At 53.5% G+C, this 13,749-nt stretch overlaps 1 protein-coding gene across 2 annotated transcripts in view; it reads left to right on the top strand.

Moving 5' to 3' along the window:
• The first annotated feature begins 705 nt into the window (after positions 1–705).
• ZAP70 (zeta chain of T cell receptor associated protein kinase 70) overlaps positions 706–13,749 on the top strand; it is a 29,489-nt gene continuing 16,445 nt past the window's right edge. Inside the window, exons 1-4 of one of the 2 annotated variants that reach the window (XM_055400781.2) lie at positions 712–844; positions 1,084–1,172; positions 12,045–12,495; positions 13,234–13,394. In XM_055400781.2, coding sequence (XP_055256756.1) covers positions 12,094–12,495; positions 13,234–13,394 — 563 coding nt within the window. In that variant the 5' untranslated portion in view covers positions 712–844; positions 1,084–1,172; positions 12,045–12,093. Of the gene's footprint in view, positions 845–1,083; positions 1,173–12,044; positions 12,496–13,233; positions 13,395–13,749 lie in introns of both variants that reach the window. The other variant, XM_055400783.2, reaches the window with a different exon arrangement.

Raw genomic sequence — 13,749 nt, 5'->3', positions numbered from 1 at the left:
GCTGTGAGCAGCGCGGGAGGTGGTCAGCGGCCAGACGCGGGGCGCAGGGCGGGGCTGGGATCCGGAGGGCCCTGGGAGGACACGCTATCTCCCAGACTTGACAACACAACCGACCCCTCTTAGAGTCTGTCCCCAGCCCTGGGCTGCATCAGGCTCCACTGCATACACGCAGTGTCTAGGTGTTTGCCATCCCAGCTCTGGCCTCCCTGGTGACTCAGCTGTCCCCTCGTTGAGCCTGTGAGCCATCTGAGGGCAGGGACAGGGCCATCGTTGTTGGCCTGGTGGCTGGCACACAGGAAACCTTTGCAGTCTGGACCTACTTCTTAGGTTTCTCCTCTCTCCAGCTTTCACCTGCTGTGGAATAAATAACTCATATGAGCAGTTCAGCCATGATCAGGCCCCAGGTCCACACCCCCTTGGGAGGGGAAAGTAAGGGCTTTCTAGTTTCTAGTGAGTCTGGGGGATCCCCTTCCCATTGCCACTACCCCACCGCTTCTCCAGCACACAGCCTCCCTCTTCTCCCCCCTCCCAGGTTTGGGGGATGCTGTTGGAAGCATCCTACTAGTGTAAGCCCGCCTGTGGCTCGCCCCATTCCTCCCACTGCTGGGTGGGCTCTGCTTGGCCCGGGAAGTGCCCTCTGCCCTCCCCAGAGCACGTGGCCTCGCGATTTTCCTTGAACACAGCACTTTGTGACTTTGACGTAAACTTCAAACACGGCCCCATTTCCTATCTGCGCATCAAGGAAATAGGCCGAGTTTCACAGAAAGGTGCTTCCAAGAGCACACCAGGCCTTCCGGGCCTGTCCCTGCCCCGCTTGGGTGTGCTGATCTTCTGGGGCATCTAGGTGAGTGGCTGTCCTCTGGCCTTCTGCGTCCAGCATGGCCACCGATTGCAGGGCCTCCCGGGGCAGCTGGCAGAGGGGGACTGAGGTTCTGCCACCTCCCCCCGACCTAAGGGAGAAACCCTAGTGGGGTATGACCTCTTTACACCTGGCCGGGGTGTATGAGGGGGTGGTTAGCTGGTGGGGGCCTGGCCTGGGGGCTTGGGCTGCAGAGAAGCCCAAAGTGGTTTCTCGGACCCCAGTTCTTCATCTAGAACCAGTTTTCTGGTGCCTTTGGGACCCGAGACCTTGCAGGTGGCCCGGGCCTTGGCGTCCATCAGCACATCCCCAGGTAAGTCATTCTGGATGAAGCAGCAGCTGGCCGCCATCTTAAGGGGTGGCCTGGGTCTGGTGGAGGAAGGAGGATGAGAGAGTCAGGAGGAACGGGGGTAGCAGAGGGGCTGTGGGGCTCTTGTGGGTGGCGTCCCATGGGAGGAGGAAGCAGACGTGGCCTGTGACCATCCTGAGGGGAAGAGGTTTGTCTCCAGAGCGCCAGCTGAGTGGCTGTGGACGTGTGTATCCAGGGGCCCCACAGATGCTGGCTCAGTCCCTAGCCTCCTGCAGGGCCTTATCAGTGAGACAGCCTTAGTTCCAGGAAGCAGAGAAATGTCCAGAGAAAGCAAACATGTGCTCTGTCCCCCAGGCTCAGGAATATGAGGGAGCATCAATGGGGCTGTAAACTGGAACTTCCAAATGCCAGATGGTTTTCGTGATGGGGCCCAGGGCAGGCTCCATCCATTGATGGGGAGCTCAGGTTAAAGGGGAGACAGGTGGAGTAAACAGCTTGAATCCTGCTCAACTGATGTGTGTCCTTGGCAAATTGCCTGGCCTCTCTGAACCTCAGTTTGCCCATCTTTTAAATGCAGAAGCAAACTTTGGTGCCTAGTATGTACTTGGCTCTTTGGCTTCTGACCGTTGGGGGAGAGGTTGGGAAAGCTGTCCCAGGCAGGGAAGGGTCTTGGCAGGAAGGAACAGGGGTTCATGTGGTGAACAGCTCAAGATGAGCTTTGTTACTTTCTTTTTAAAAATATTTATTGACTTGGCTGCCTCAGGTGTTAGTTGCAGCAGGCACTCAAGATTGTGTTGCTTCATGTGGGATCCTTCATTGCCGCACACAGACCCTAGCTGTGGCTCTCGGACTCTAGAGCAAGCAGGCTCAGTAGTGGCAGCGGGAGGGCTTAGTTGCCTCTCAGCATGTGGGGGTCTTGGTTCCCAGACCAGGGATTGAACCTATGTCTGCTGCACTGCAAAGCAAACTCTTAACCACCGGACCGCCAGGAAAGTCCCTGAACTTTGTTCCTGTTGTCTCAGCCAGGGCAGCCAGTACACCGTAGGTGCGTAAGAAAGCTTTGCTGAGAGATTAGGGCCCGCATCCTATGACAGTAAGTCCTTGAGTGTCACCCGCGGGGGCTCGTCTCCTGCCAGTGCTTTTTCCTGTCGCCGCCTGGTCTGCAGCCTTGTCAGGGATGGGCAGCCTTGCTGGGCAGGCAGGTGGGCCAGACGGATGGTGTTTTGTGTTCACTCTGGAGCCAGGAGGCTGACTCCGGGCCCGACTCTGCCCCCTGCACTGTGTGTGCCACACACACCTTTGGCTAGTTCCTTCTTCTCTCTCCCTCCTTCATGTCCCAAACCCACGAATTCTCCATACGCAGTGTTCTCATCAGGATTAGGCGGCTGAACTGCCCTCGAGTGCCTGGCATGCTGGAGGTGCTGGATGAGCAGAATGATCTTTATTCTTAGCATTAGCTCAGGGCGCTCTCATGGCTCCTGGAGGGTCTCCTAAGGGGCTGCAGCAACCAGCCTTTTCCATGCTGGCTGCTCCCCACCCCACCCAGAACATAGGGTCAAGGAAGTGCTTCTTTTTTTTTTAACATTATTTTTAAAAAGTTTATTCATTTCTCTATTTGGCTGCACTAGATCTTCATTGCTGTTCTCAGGCTTTCTCTAGTTGTGCCAGCTGGGGGCTACTCTCTAGCTGTGGTGTGAGGCTTATGGGGGTTTCTTGCCGTGGAGGCATCGCTTGTCGTGGGGCATGGCTCTGGGGCACGAGGGCTTCGGTAGATACGGCACACAGGCTTAGTAGTTGTGGCCCACAGGCTTTGTTGCTCTGCGGCATGTGGGATTTTCACGGACCAGGGATTGAACGTGTGTCTTCTGAATTGGCAGGTGGATTATTAACCACTGGACCACCAGGGAAGTCCCAAGGAAGTGCTTCTTAACTGGAGCCAATTTTGCCTCCCCCATCCCCTCTGGGAACATTCAATACCGTCTGGAGACATTTCTGGTCATGACTCGGTGGGTGTTACTGTCATCTAGTAAGACAGAGACCAGGGATACTGCTAAACACGCTGCAGCGCACGGATAGCGTGAGATCTCCCAGTCAGGCCCTGTTGTCCCGACGCATCCCACCTTTTCCAGCCCTGAAGCCTTTTCCCATCTCCCTTTTACAGTCACAGAGCCTGACACCCAGAGAGGGCTAGCTCCTTGCTCAGGTTACACAGCCCTTAGAACCCTGGCAGCAGAGGTTGGAGTTGGTGGGGAGTGGTGGTGATGGAGAGCTGGTCTTGGGGCATTATTCAGTCAGTCAACAGACAGAGTATGTTTGAGGTCTGAGGACCTGCCTCCGACCCCACAGCAGCCCAGCAGTCTGCACCCTAACAGTCATAGGCAGCTCAGAGTGCAGCAACATCGGGGCCCGGCAGGCGTGGGAGCCCTGGAGACCCAGCTCAGGGCGGTGGATGCCGCTTTCCTTATGGCCATGCACTGGAGTGGCTAGTACTGGCTGCTGGGTCAGAGAGACCTGGGATCAAATCCTGACTGCCACTCTTAGGCCATATGACTCTGAACATGACATTACCCTCCCCAAGCCTCAGATTTTTAGCTGACGAATGGGGATAAGTGAGGTTTAGATTAAACAGATCATGCTTAGAAGAGCTGTCATAAAGTCTTCAGCACACAGGCTATTGTCATTGTTGCTGATTTGACAAATATTCATTGGGAGGCAGTGGGAGCTACAGTGAAGACCAGACAGGTGTAGGCTCTGCCTTGGGGAGCTCAGGCTGGTCAGAGCTTGTGGGGAAAATGGAGAGACTGATCATACATGGCCATCAGGGCTATGATGTGGGAGGATGGGGCCCTGGGAGAACAGAGTAGGTGACTCAGCTGGGGAAGGAAGGGGGAATCGTGGAACATCTCTGCATGGAAGGGACAGCTGAGGGGACCTGAGGCATGTGGCTAGGAGAAACATGTCGGTGGCTTCCCAGGTGATGCAGTGGTAAAGAATTCACTTGCCAGTGCAGGAGACCCAAGAGACATGGGTTTGATCCCTGGCTTGGGAAGATCCCCTGGAGGAGGAAATGGCAGCCTGCTCCAGTATTCTTGCCTGGAGAATCCCATGGACAGAGGAGCCTGGCAGGCTATCGTCCACGGATTCACAAAGAATCAGACACGACTTAGTGACTGAGCATGCATGCATGCAGCCTGTGCAAAGTCTCCTCCAATGGGTCGTCTCCTCTTCCACCATCTGTTAGTAAAGGAAGCCTCTAGGTCCGCCATTCCCTCTTCTCTCCCAGGGAAGCCCCCATCACCTCTCCTCCCTCATCAGACTGCCGAGTTCTAAGAACCTGCAAAGGTGTCCCTGCCCACCACAGCAGGCTACATACCCTCTCAGGTACCTGGTATCAGAGGGTAGCCTCTGCCCACCACCAAAGTTTATTGGGCACCTACTCTGTGCCTGGTTGGCACAGGCAGGAGAACAAGACAGTCTCCACTCTCCTCAGGCTTACTTGCTAGCAGGGGAAAAAGGTCTTGTGTCAACAAGTTGATAGAACATCACAATTTCAGTGGGAACAGTAACACTGGGCCAGTGATAGAGAAGAGGAGGTGGTTTTAGACAGAGGTTAGGGAGGCCTCTTGGAGGTTGAGACCCAAATGAAGTGACAGATGTCGAGGGAATGGTGTTCAGGCAGAGGGAACAGCCGGTGCAAAGGCTCTGAGGTTGGACCAGGCCCAATTTGTTCCAGTTTTCTCAACAAGTAATGTAAGGAAGCCGGTGTGGCTGGGGGGGTGAGTGAGGACAGGAGGTGGCTGGGCAGATTGTGTACCTCCCCACCCAGACCCACATTGCTGCTGCCCATAGATCTGTGACCCCATGATCAGGTCTCATGCCGTGGCGTCAGAGAGAGAAGGAGTCTGTTGCCACCCACGGCCCAGTGCTCACCACTGTCACGGTGACTCGGAATGGAACAGAGTTGGTGTTTTGTTAGTTGACAAATGTCTGTGCTGCCTCTGTTGTTGGCCTGTGGACTGGGGAGCAGGACATGTGGCTTCAGGGGGACTTGGCGTCTCGGGCAGAGGACTGGGGTCCGTGAGAGGAGGCCCGGGCAGCTGGGGCTGTGCCTCCATTCCAGCAGCGCCGTGGGTGGGAATGCTGTTGGTGCTGGGCTGTGGGTGGCGCACAGGGCCTGCAGACCTGACTGCTGCCTCTGCCCCCTGCTTCCCTGCACGTCCAGCTGGGTCATCGCTCTCTGTCGGCAGCCTGATGCCCTCAGTCTGGTGTCTCAAGGTCGACATTTAACTGGTGCTTTGGACGCTCAGAGCCTGTTCTGTGCAACAGTAGTGCTTCCAGGCTCTGCTACTTAGGTGTGGGGATTGTTGTTGTTCAGCCTCGAAGTCATGTCTGACTCTTTGCAACCCCAGGCACTACGGCACACCAGGCTTCCCTGTCCTTCTCCTGGAGTTTGCTCAAATTCATTTCCATTGAGTCATTGCCGCCCTCTTCTCCTTTTGCCTTCAATATTTCCTTCCCAGCATCAAGGTCTTTTCCAATGAGTGGGCTCTTCTCATCTGGTGTGGGAATTAAACAAAGCTAAAAAGGGTCCTTCCTGGCAGGTCTTCTCAGGGCCTTTATGCAAATATGCTCCCCACAACTTTTCAAAATGCAGTTGGTCCCTTGACCTTTTTTCCTTTGAAATATATTTGGGCATCCTGTGCCTGGAACAGATAGAGTTTAACCCTATCTTTCTCCAGAAAGGAGGCTTGAAGGGTGGAATTTCAGACACAGCTGTTTAGCCAAGGATCACAGTTTCCTCTCCTCCCCACAGGGCCTGGGCTGTGAGAATGAGCCCGGTGGTCTCCTGATGGAGCTGCAAACTCTGGGAAGGCCAGACGAGCATCTTTGAGCAAGCTCAAGGGGAGGCTGGAGGGAGTCAGCCTGGGCAGGAGCAGGGTGGGAGAGTATGGTGGGCGTGTCTCCTGAAAGAGTCATGCAGTCTGTGGGGACTTGGCTCAGGACAGAAACATCTGGTCCTCCAGGAGGCTGCAGACTGGCAGGCTCCTCTGGAAGCTGCTGTGGTTACTGCTGTCTTTGTTGTTGACAAAGAGACAGGGAAGTGGGGATAAAACTGAGGATGCACAGGAAGGCTCCGGCCTCTGGGACACCTTGGACTCAGGTCCGAGGTGGGCCATCATAACTTCTGGCCCTGGACGGGGTCCTCAGGTCCGGCCTCTCCCCACTCCCGCCTCCGCACCAACCTGCCTCTGGCTACCCAGGCTGCACCTGCGGCCACCGCGGGGCGGAGCTTCTCAAACTGTGTTGTCGACAGTTTCCTGCCACAGCTTCCGGCCCCAGAGACCAGCTTCACTACCCCCACCCCTCCCCGCGGTCCCTGGACAAACCTCACTTTGCTGCCTTGTCTCAGGTTCTGATCCCCGTGAGGAGTAGGGCTGTGAGTCTGCCAGGCTGGGCTGGCTGGACTGGGGGAGCAGAGAGGAGTGGGGAGGAGGTTCCCAGTGGGGGGCTCTGCATGGATTCAAGCCGGGAAGTGAATTTGAAGAAAGACTGATAGCACAGCCTGGCCGGAGCAAAGGAAGGGCCGAGAAACTCAGTTATTAATAGATCCAATGATGTAGGCAGGAGGGAGCCACAGTAGGTCCTTTTTATTTTTTTAAAGTTTTTTTCTTTTTTTTTTTTCACGTGGGTCGTTTTTAAAGTCTTTATTGAATTTGTTACAACATTGCTTCTGTTTCATGTTTTTGGTCCCCGAGGGATGTGGGATCTTAACTCCCCCCACTAGGGACTGAACCCAACCCCCCTGCATCAGAAGGCGAAGTCCTAACCACTGGACCACCAGGGAAGTCTCACACAGTAGCTTCTTGAGCCAGGGAGGCCCTGGGGGAGAACTACCTGAAAACAACTTGCAGACCCCAGAGCTTCAGCTCATGTGGGAAACAGACTGTGGGGTTCAGCCAACCACAGGCACTGTGTGAGTTAGATCTGGATCTCAGGTTTTATTAATAGAAAACAGCTGGTGGAGATCAAAGGTGGTGACAGCAGCAGCAGCAGACCACAGGGGAAGAGATCTGGACCAGACAGGTGGCAGCAGCTGCGTGGGGAGGCAGAGACAGAATGGCCTGAGTCGGGAACAGAGGGTGGGGAAGGAGAGAGAACAGGAGCCATCAGAGAGGAAGGAGGCAAGCTGAGGGGTTGGTGAAGGACTCCAGAGAGCCGCGATGCTCAAGCAGGAGGGGGGCGGTCACAGTGTCCATCACTCAGGGGACCCAGCCGCAAAGAGGGTGCCTGGTGCCCATCAGGTGGTGATATCTTGGCAGCTGGAGGGCAGCCAGGTGGAGGCGGGGGGAGCAGATAATGACAGGAGTGTAGACAGCCTGCTCTTTCCCTTTTTAATTAATATTTTTAGCGCCTGGTATGTCTATATGTGGGCTTTCCAGGTGGCACAGTGGTAAGGAATCCTCCTGCCAGTGCAGGAGATGTGTAGACGCAGGTTCAATCCCTGGGTCTGGAGGATCTCCTGGAGGAGGAAAGGGCAATCCACTCCAGTACTCTTGCCTGGCAGACTGCCGTCCATGGGGTCGCACAGAGTCGGGAACAACTGAGCACACACAGGCACGTCATGTCTATAATTTCCTGCTGCCTTTCCTCTGTTTACATAAAAAAATAAACTATCATTTACATACAGTGCAATTTACCCCTTTTAGTGAAAAACTCGGTAAGATTTGACAAAGGCACACAGCTGAGAAACTATCTTAAGATACAGGCTATCCTTCTGAATCCCCTCATACTCCTCTGTAATCAGTCCACATCCCGGCACCCCCACTTCCCAGCAAGTCTGTGGCCTCGGCAGCCTCCACCTGTTCTGCAGTTCTGAATGGAACCAAATGGTTTGTAGCCTTTTGAGTCTGGCCCTTTGCTCTCAGCATGATGCCTTTCAGGTTCATTCATGTGTGTGTATCACCATGTCCTTCCATTTCACGATGGAGTAGGATCCCACGTGGGATGTACTCCCACTTTCTTCAACTGCTGGAAAACGTTGGTCTTCCCAACCCAGGGATCAAACTTGGGTCTCCCTTATTGCAGGCAGAATCTTTACCCTCTGAGCCACCAGGGAAGCCTTTGAGTTCTTCCTACATGTTGGCAATCGTGAACAGAGCTGCTGTAAATGCTCCTGTGCAGGTTTTTGCGTGAACCTAAGTTTCCATTTTTCTAGCATGAATGCCTAGAAGCCATCCTGACTCTTTTTATTTTTTTTTCAAACTTTAACATTTTTATTTTGTGTTGTGGTGTAACCGATTAGCAATGTTGTGATAGTTTCAGGTGAACAGTGAAGGGGCTCAGCCATTCATATACATGTATCCATTCTCCCCCAAACGCCCCTCCCATCCAGGCTACCACATGATATTGGGTAGAGCTCCAGGTGCTATAAAGTTCCATGTCCTTGTTATTAATTTTGAACCTACGCTTTTTATTTTAAATTTTTTATTATTTATTTATTTGGCTGTGCCAGGCCTTAGTTGCCGCAGGATCTTCAGTTGAGGCATGTGGGATATAATACCTCGACCAGGGATCAAACTTGCATTGGGAGCTCGGACTCTTAGCCATCGGACCACCAGGGAAGTCTTCCAATTCTTTAAACACTCTTAAGGGATGATGGGGGCTTTCCTGGTGGCTCAGTGGTAAAGAATCCTCCTGCAGACATGGGTTTAATCCCTGGGTTGGGAAGATCCCCTGGAGAAGGAAATGGTTATCCACTCCAGTATTCTGGAGAATTCTGGAGAATTCCATGGACAGAGGAGCCTGGCAGGCCACAGGCCATGGGGTCAAAAAGAGTCAGACACGACTTAGCAACTGAACAAAAACAATAAATGGGAATGGTGGCCTGCACCTCCAGGTCCCCAGTTAATCACCTGCCTGTAACTGTTGGGACGTCCAGGGCCTGCCCCCCCAACTCTGGCCCTCCCACCCCCAGTGTCAGAAGCCTTCTGGTTGGAGCGCTGGTCCTGGCCCCTCCAGCTGCCCTGATGCAGGCCTCGAATGATTCTCACTCAGCCCCAGTGCCTGTCTTTGCGTGTTCCTGAACACCAGGGAAAGGCAGCCTTCCTCAAGCCACAGAAGTTTTCTTTCCACCCCCTGCTTATAATTGCTGAAATAAGGGTGCCCGAGGACCCTTCCTTGAATGCAAAACTATGCCCGGGTGGCCTTAACATCTTAGTAGAGGAACTGTTATGGGCATAATTTTTTCAACATTATATAAAAACTTACAAACATACCGAAAATGAGAACAATTCGTTGTACAAATTATCTACCTCTTAGATTCTACAGTGGAATTTTGCTAATTTGCTTCATCACATACACTTGATCCTCCTTATTATTGGATTCTGTATCTGCCAACTTGCCTGCTTGCTGAAATTTATTTGTAACCTCCAAGTTCATGCTCACTGCACTTTCACGGTTGTTGGAGGGCATGTGCAGAGTGGTGTGAAATTTGAGTCAGCCCACATGCTGGTTCCTGCCGAGGCTGAACAAGGCAATGCTTTGCCTTCTCGTTTCAACTCATATTGTAAACAAGTCTCTTTCTCACAGTCTGTTTGGTACCACATTTTTGTGCTATTTGTCCGTAATTTCACTGTGTAAATGGTCCCCAAGGGCAGCACTGAGGTACTGTTTAGTGTTCCTAAGTGCAGGAAGGCTGAGCTATGCCTCCCAGAAAAAGTATGTGCTGAATAAGCTTATAGTTATAGGGCTGTCGGCCAAGAATTCAGTGCTAATGAGTCAATATAATTATGTAAGGTGTCTAAACAGAAGTACATAAAACAAGGTTATATACTGATCTGTTGATGAAAATTTTGTGACCAGAGACTTAAAGGAACTTAAGCCTGAATTTCTTCTAGAAGCAATGGCTTAGTACTCATTCAGTACCTTATGGAAGTGCTGCAGACAGCAAGACTCAGCTCTGTCAATCACTTATCCATACATCAGCTTTTGTTTTTGGATGCTTTCCTTTCAAAATAAATTACAGTCATCACTACCCATCACACCTAAATATTTCTGCACACAGATCATTGACTGGGGCTCAATATTTTATGGTGCCTTTAAAAAATATATTTTGACATTTATTTTAAATTTGGCTCCCTCGGTCTTGGTGGCGCCAGGCACTCGGCGTCTCTGCCGCGGGATGAGGGCTCTTTCACTGTGGTGCGTGCTCTCCAGTTGTGGCCCTTGGGCTCCAGAGTGTGTGGGCCCAGTAGTTGTGGCTCAGGGGCTAGGCTGCTCCACGGTGCGTGAAATTTTAGTTACACAACCAGAGATCAACCCTGTGTCATCTGCATTGCAAGGCGGATTCTTAACCACTCAGCCACCAGGGACATCCCTTACGGTGCTTTGTAAAATTAAGAGGCCCAAATACAACGAAATGAACAAGTTGGTACATCGTCTGAATTTTGAGCAACTCAGACACCTGTGTAACCCAGTGCTTCGGAAGATATCAGACATCACCATCACTGTGGAAAGTTGAAGGTGGGCAGTTTTAGGTTATCTGCCTCTCCAGATACCTAGTTATTTAAATGTCCTTAATTCCTCCTCACCACAAGAGGTCACACTTTCCAGTCACACACTTTATTTTGTTTAAATAAATATTATTTATTTAAATATTTTGCCATATCAAAGTTCACATTGGTGTTAAATCCTAATATATTTTTATCTGAACTAGTTTATGTGTTGTTCAGTGGCTCAGTCCAACTCTCTGCCACCCCATGGACTGCAGCACGCCAGGCTTCCCTGTCCTTCACTGTCTCCTGGAGTTTGCTCAAACTCATGTCCATTGAGTCAGTGATCCCATCCAACCATCTCACCCTCTGTTGCCAGCTTCTCCTCCTGCCCTCAATCTTTCCCAGTATCAGAGTCTTTTCCAGTGAGTTGGCTCTTTGCATCAGGTAAACAAAGTACCGTAGCTTCAGCTTCAGCATCAGTCCTTCCAGTGAATCTCCAGGATTGATTTCCTTTAGCATTGACTGGTTTGATCTCCTTGCAGTCCAAGGGACTCTCAAGAATCTTCTCCAGCACCACAGTTCAAAAGCATCAATTCTTCGGCTCTCAGCCTTCTTTATAGTCCACCTCTCACATCCGTACGTGACTACTGGAAAAGCCATAGCTTCGAACTAATTTCTGCTTTCTACAAACTCAGTTCATGAAGGCAGAGGGGACAGGGCAAAGGGACACTTCTCAGGTTGTGGAAGGCGAATGGAGTCAAGCTCCTTTGGTGAGCAAAGGTTGTTCCAGCTGCAGGGCCTTTGTACTTGCTGTTCCCTCTGCCTGATGCTTTTTGAGAAGTGGTTCCTCTTTATCCTTCAGATCGCAGCTCACATGCTACCTCCTCAGAGATTGTCGCTATCCCGGCTACAGCGGCTTCTTTCTTAGTCTCACTCTATTTCCTTTAAAACACTGACATCAATCTGTAACTAGTATTTTTGTCTCTTTGTTTGTTGCATCCTCCCTCCCTCAGACTGTCATCTCGGGGAGGGCAGAGACCATATCTCCAGCCTGAAACACAGTAAGACTCCAACATGTGTCTGGGAGACAGTTGCGCCTGGTGCGTGTGTGTGCGGGCCAGCGAGGGGTGCCTCGGTGCTCCGTGCTAGGTCTGAAAAGTCAAAGGCTGGTTTGGGACTCCCCAGTCTGAGTCCAGCAGGGTAAGGCTCTTTTCCACTTTGACTCCGGCACGCATCAGGTTCTGCACGACTGGCGCACACAGCTGTGCTGCAAGGATGCCCTTTAATGAGGGGTCTCTCCTCCTATCTCTGGGTCCAATGGTGGGTTCAGGAAGGGAAACCAAGGCCCTGACGTGCCCTCAATCCCGTTTTGAACCCCCAGGGTTTAGAGAGGCGCAAGGCCACGCAGCCTGCACAGGGCGGCGGCGGAGATGCCGGACCCCGCGGCGCACCTGCCTTTCTTCTACGGCAGCATCTCGCGCGCCGAGGCCGAGGAGCACCTGAAGCTGGCGGGCATGGCCGACGGGCTCTTCCTGCTGCGGCAGTGCCTGCGCTCGCTGGGCGGCTACGTGCTCTCGCTCGTGCACGAAGTGCGCTTCCACCACTTCCCCATCGAGCGCCAGCTCAACGGCACCTACGCCATCGCGGGCGGAAAGGCGCACTGCGGTCCGGCTGAGCTCTGCGAGTTCTACTCGCGCGACCCCGACGGGCTGCCCTGCAACCTGCGCAAGCCGTGCAACCGGCCTTCGGGGCTCGAGCCGCAGCCCGGGGTCTTCGACAACCTTCGTGATGCCATGGTGCGCGACTACGTGCGCCAGACTTGGAAGCTGGAGGTGAGAGCGCGGGGTCCGAGGGGCAGGTCCTGGGGGAGCTTGGCCAGAGCCGAGCTGTGTCAGGAGGGGGCGGGTCTTTGGGGTTGGGGGCGGGCCTTGAGAAGGTGGGGCCGGGGAGGGCGAGCCCTGGGGCGGAGGGAGCAATGGGACTTGGTGAGAGCCGCTGTCTTTGCCAGCCTGCGCTGTGCTTTGCTGCGCCCATTTTAGATGCTAGAGGGGCGGGGCCTGGTTGGGGGCAGGACCTGGGGTCTCCTCCGAGGCAGGGGCCTGAGCGATGCTATGGTGCTTATCCGAGGCAAAATATAAGTCGGGGAAAGCTGAGGTCGCTCTGAGCCTGGAACGGACGAGGTTGGGAGCGGGACCCAAGGAGCGGGGGCTTGGGCTGGGAGCGGGGTCCAAGAGAGGATGGTGGGAGCAGTGCCCTGCGGTACGTTGGCCGGCAGGGGCAGTGGCTTGTGGTCTTTGACAACCTGCACTGCCCGATTACCAGTGTCAGGCCTTCAAGTAGGAGATGAGAGTGGGCCTACTAGAAGGCGGGGCCTGGGCCGTGGCCTATGCGAGGGCCTGGATAGACTGGAGCGGGACCACGGAGATGAGCGGAGGGCCGGCTGTCCTCATCAGCCTGAAAGACTTACGTCCTAGGCGCGCCTGAGTTGGGAGTGTCCAGGAGATGGAAGAAGGGTCCTGTGGCGCGCTCTTAACGACACTTACACGTCTTCTTCACCCTCCCTTCCCCAGGGCGAGGCCTTGGAGCAAGCCATCATCAGCCAGGCACCCCAGGTGGAGAAGCTCATTGCCACGACAGCTCACGAACGGATGCCCTGGTACCACAGCAGCCTGACGCGCGAGGAGGCCGAGCGCAAACTCTACTCGGGCTCCCAGACCGACGGCAAGTTCCTGTATGTGGGGCTTGGGGCTGGGGCTTTGGGGGGTGAGGCTGGGGTGGATCTCAGTGTGCAGGTAGGTAATGAGGGGGTGTGCCTGTGCTCACAAGTGCGAGTGACTCCAGAGTTGGGTGGCCTGGGTTGAAAGCCAGAGTCTGCTGCTTAGCTGCTGGGCTCGCTGGGCAAGTATCGGAACTGCTTGCTTGCATTAACTCTTCTGCATTCACCAAATATTTACTGAACACCTACTATGTGCCAGGCACTGTTCCAGGCATTGAGGACGTGGCAGAGCACAAGACAGACACAAATTCAGCGTCCTTACTGAGCAGGCAGACAACGAGGAACCACTAAAACATAGAGTGTGTCAGAT

The sequence above is a fragment of the Moschus berezovskii genome, chromosome 11, assembly GCF_049115385.1.
Source record: "Moschus berezovskii isolate FMDL1 chromosome 11, NW_MosBer_1.0, whole genome shotgun sequence".
Classification (NCBI taxonomy): Eukaryota; Metazoa; Chordata; class Mammalia; order Artiodactyla; family Moschidae; genus Moschus; species Moschus berezovskii.
Note: the sequence above shows the minus strand (reverse complement) of the source record. Positions and strands in the feature narration are given on the sequence as shown.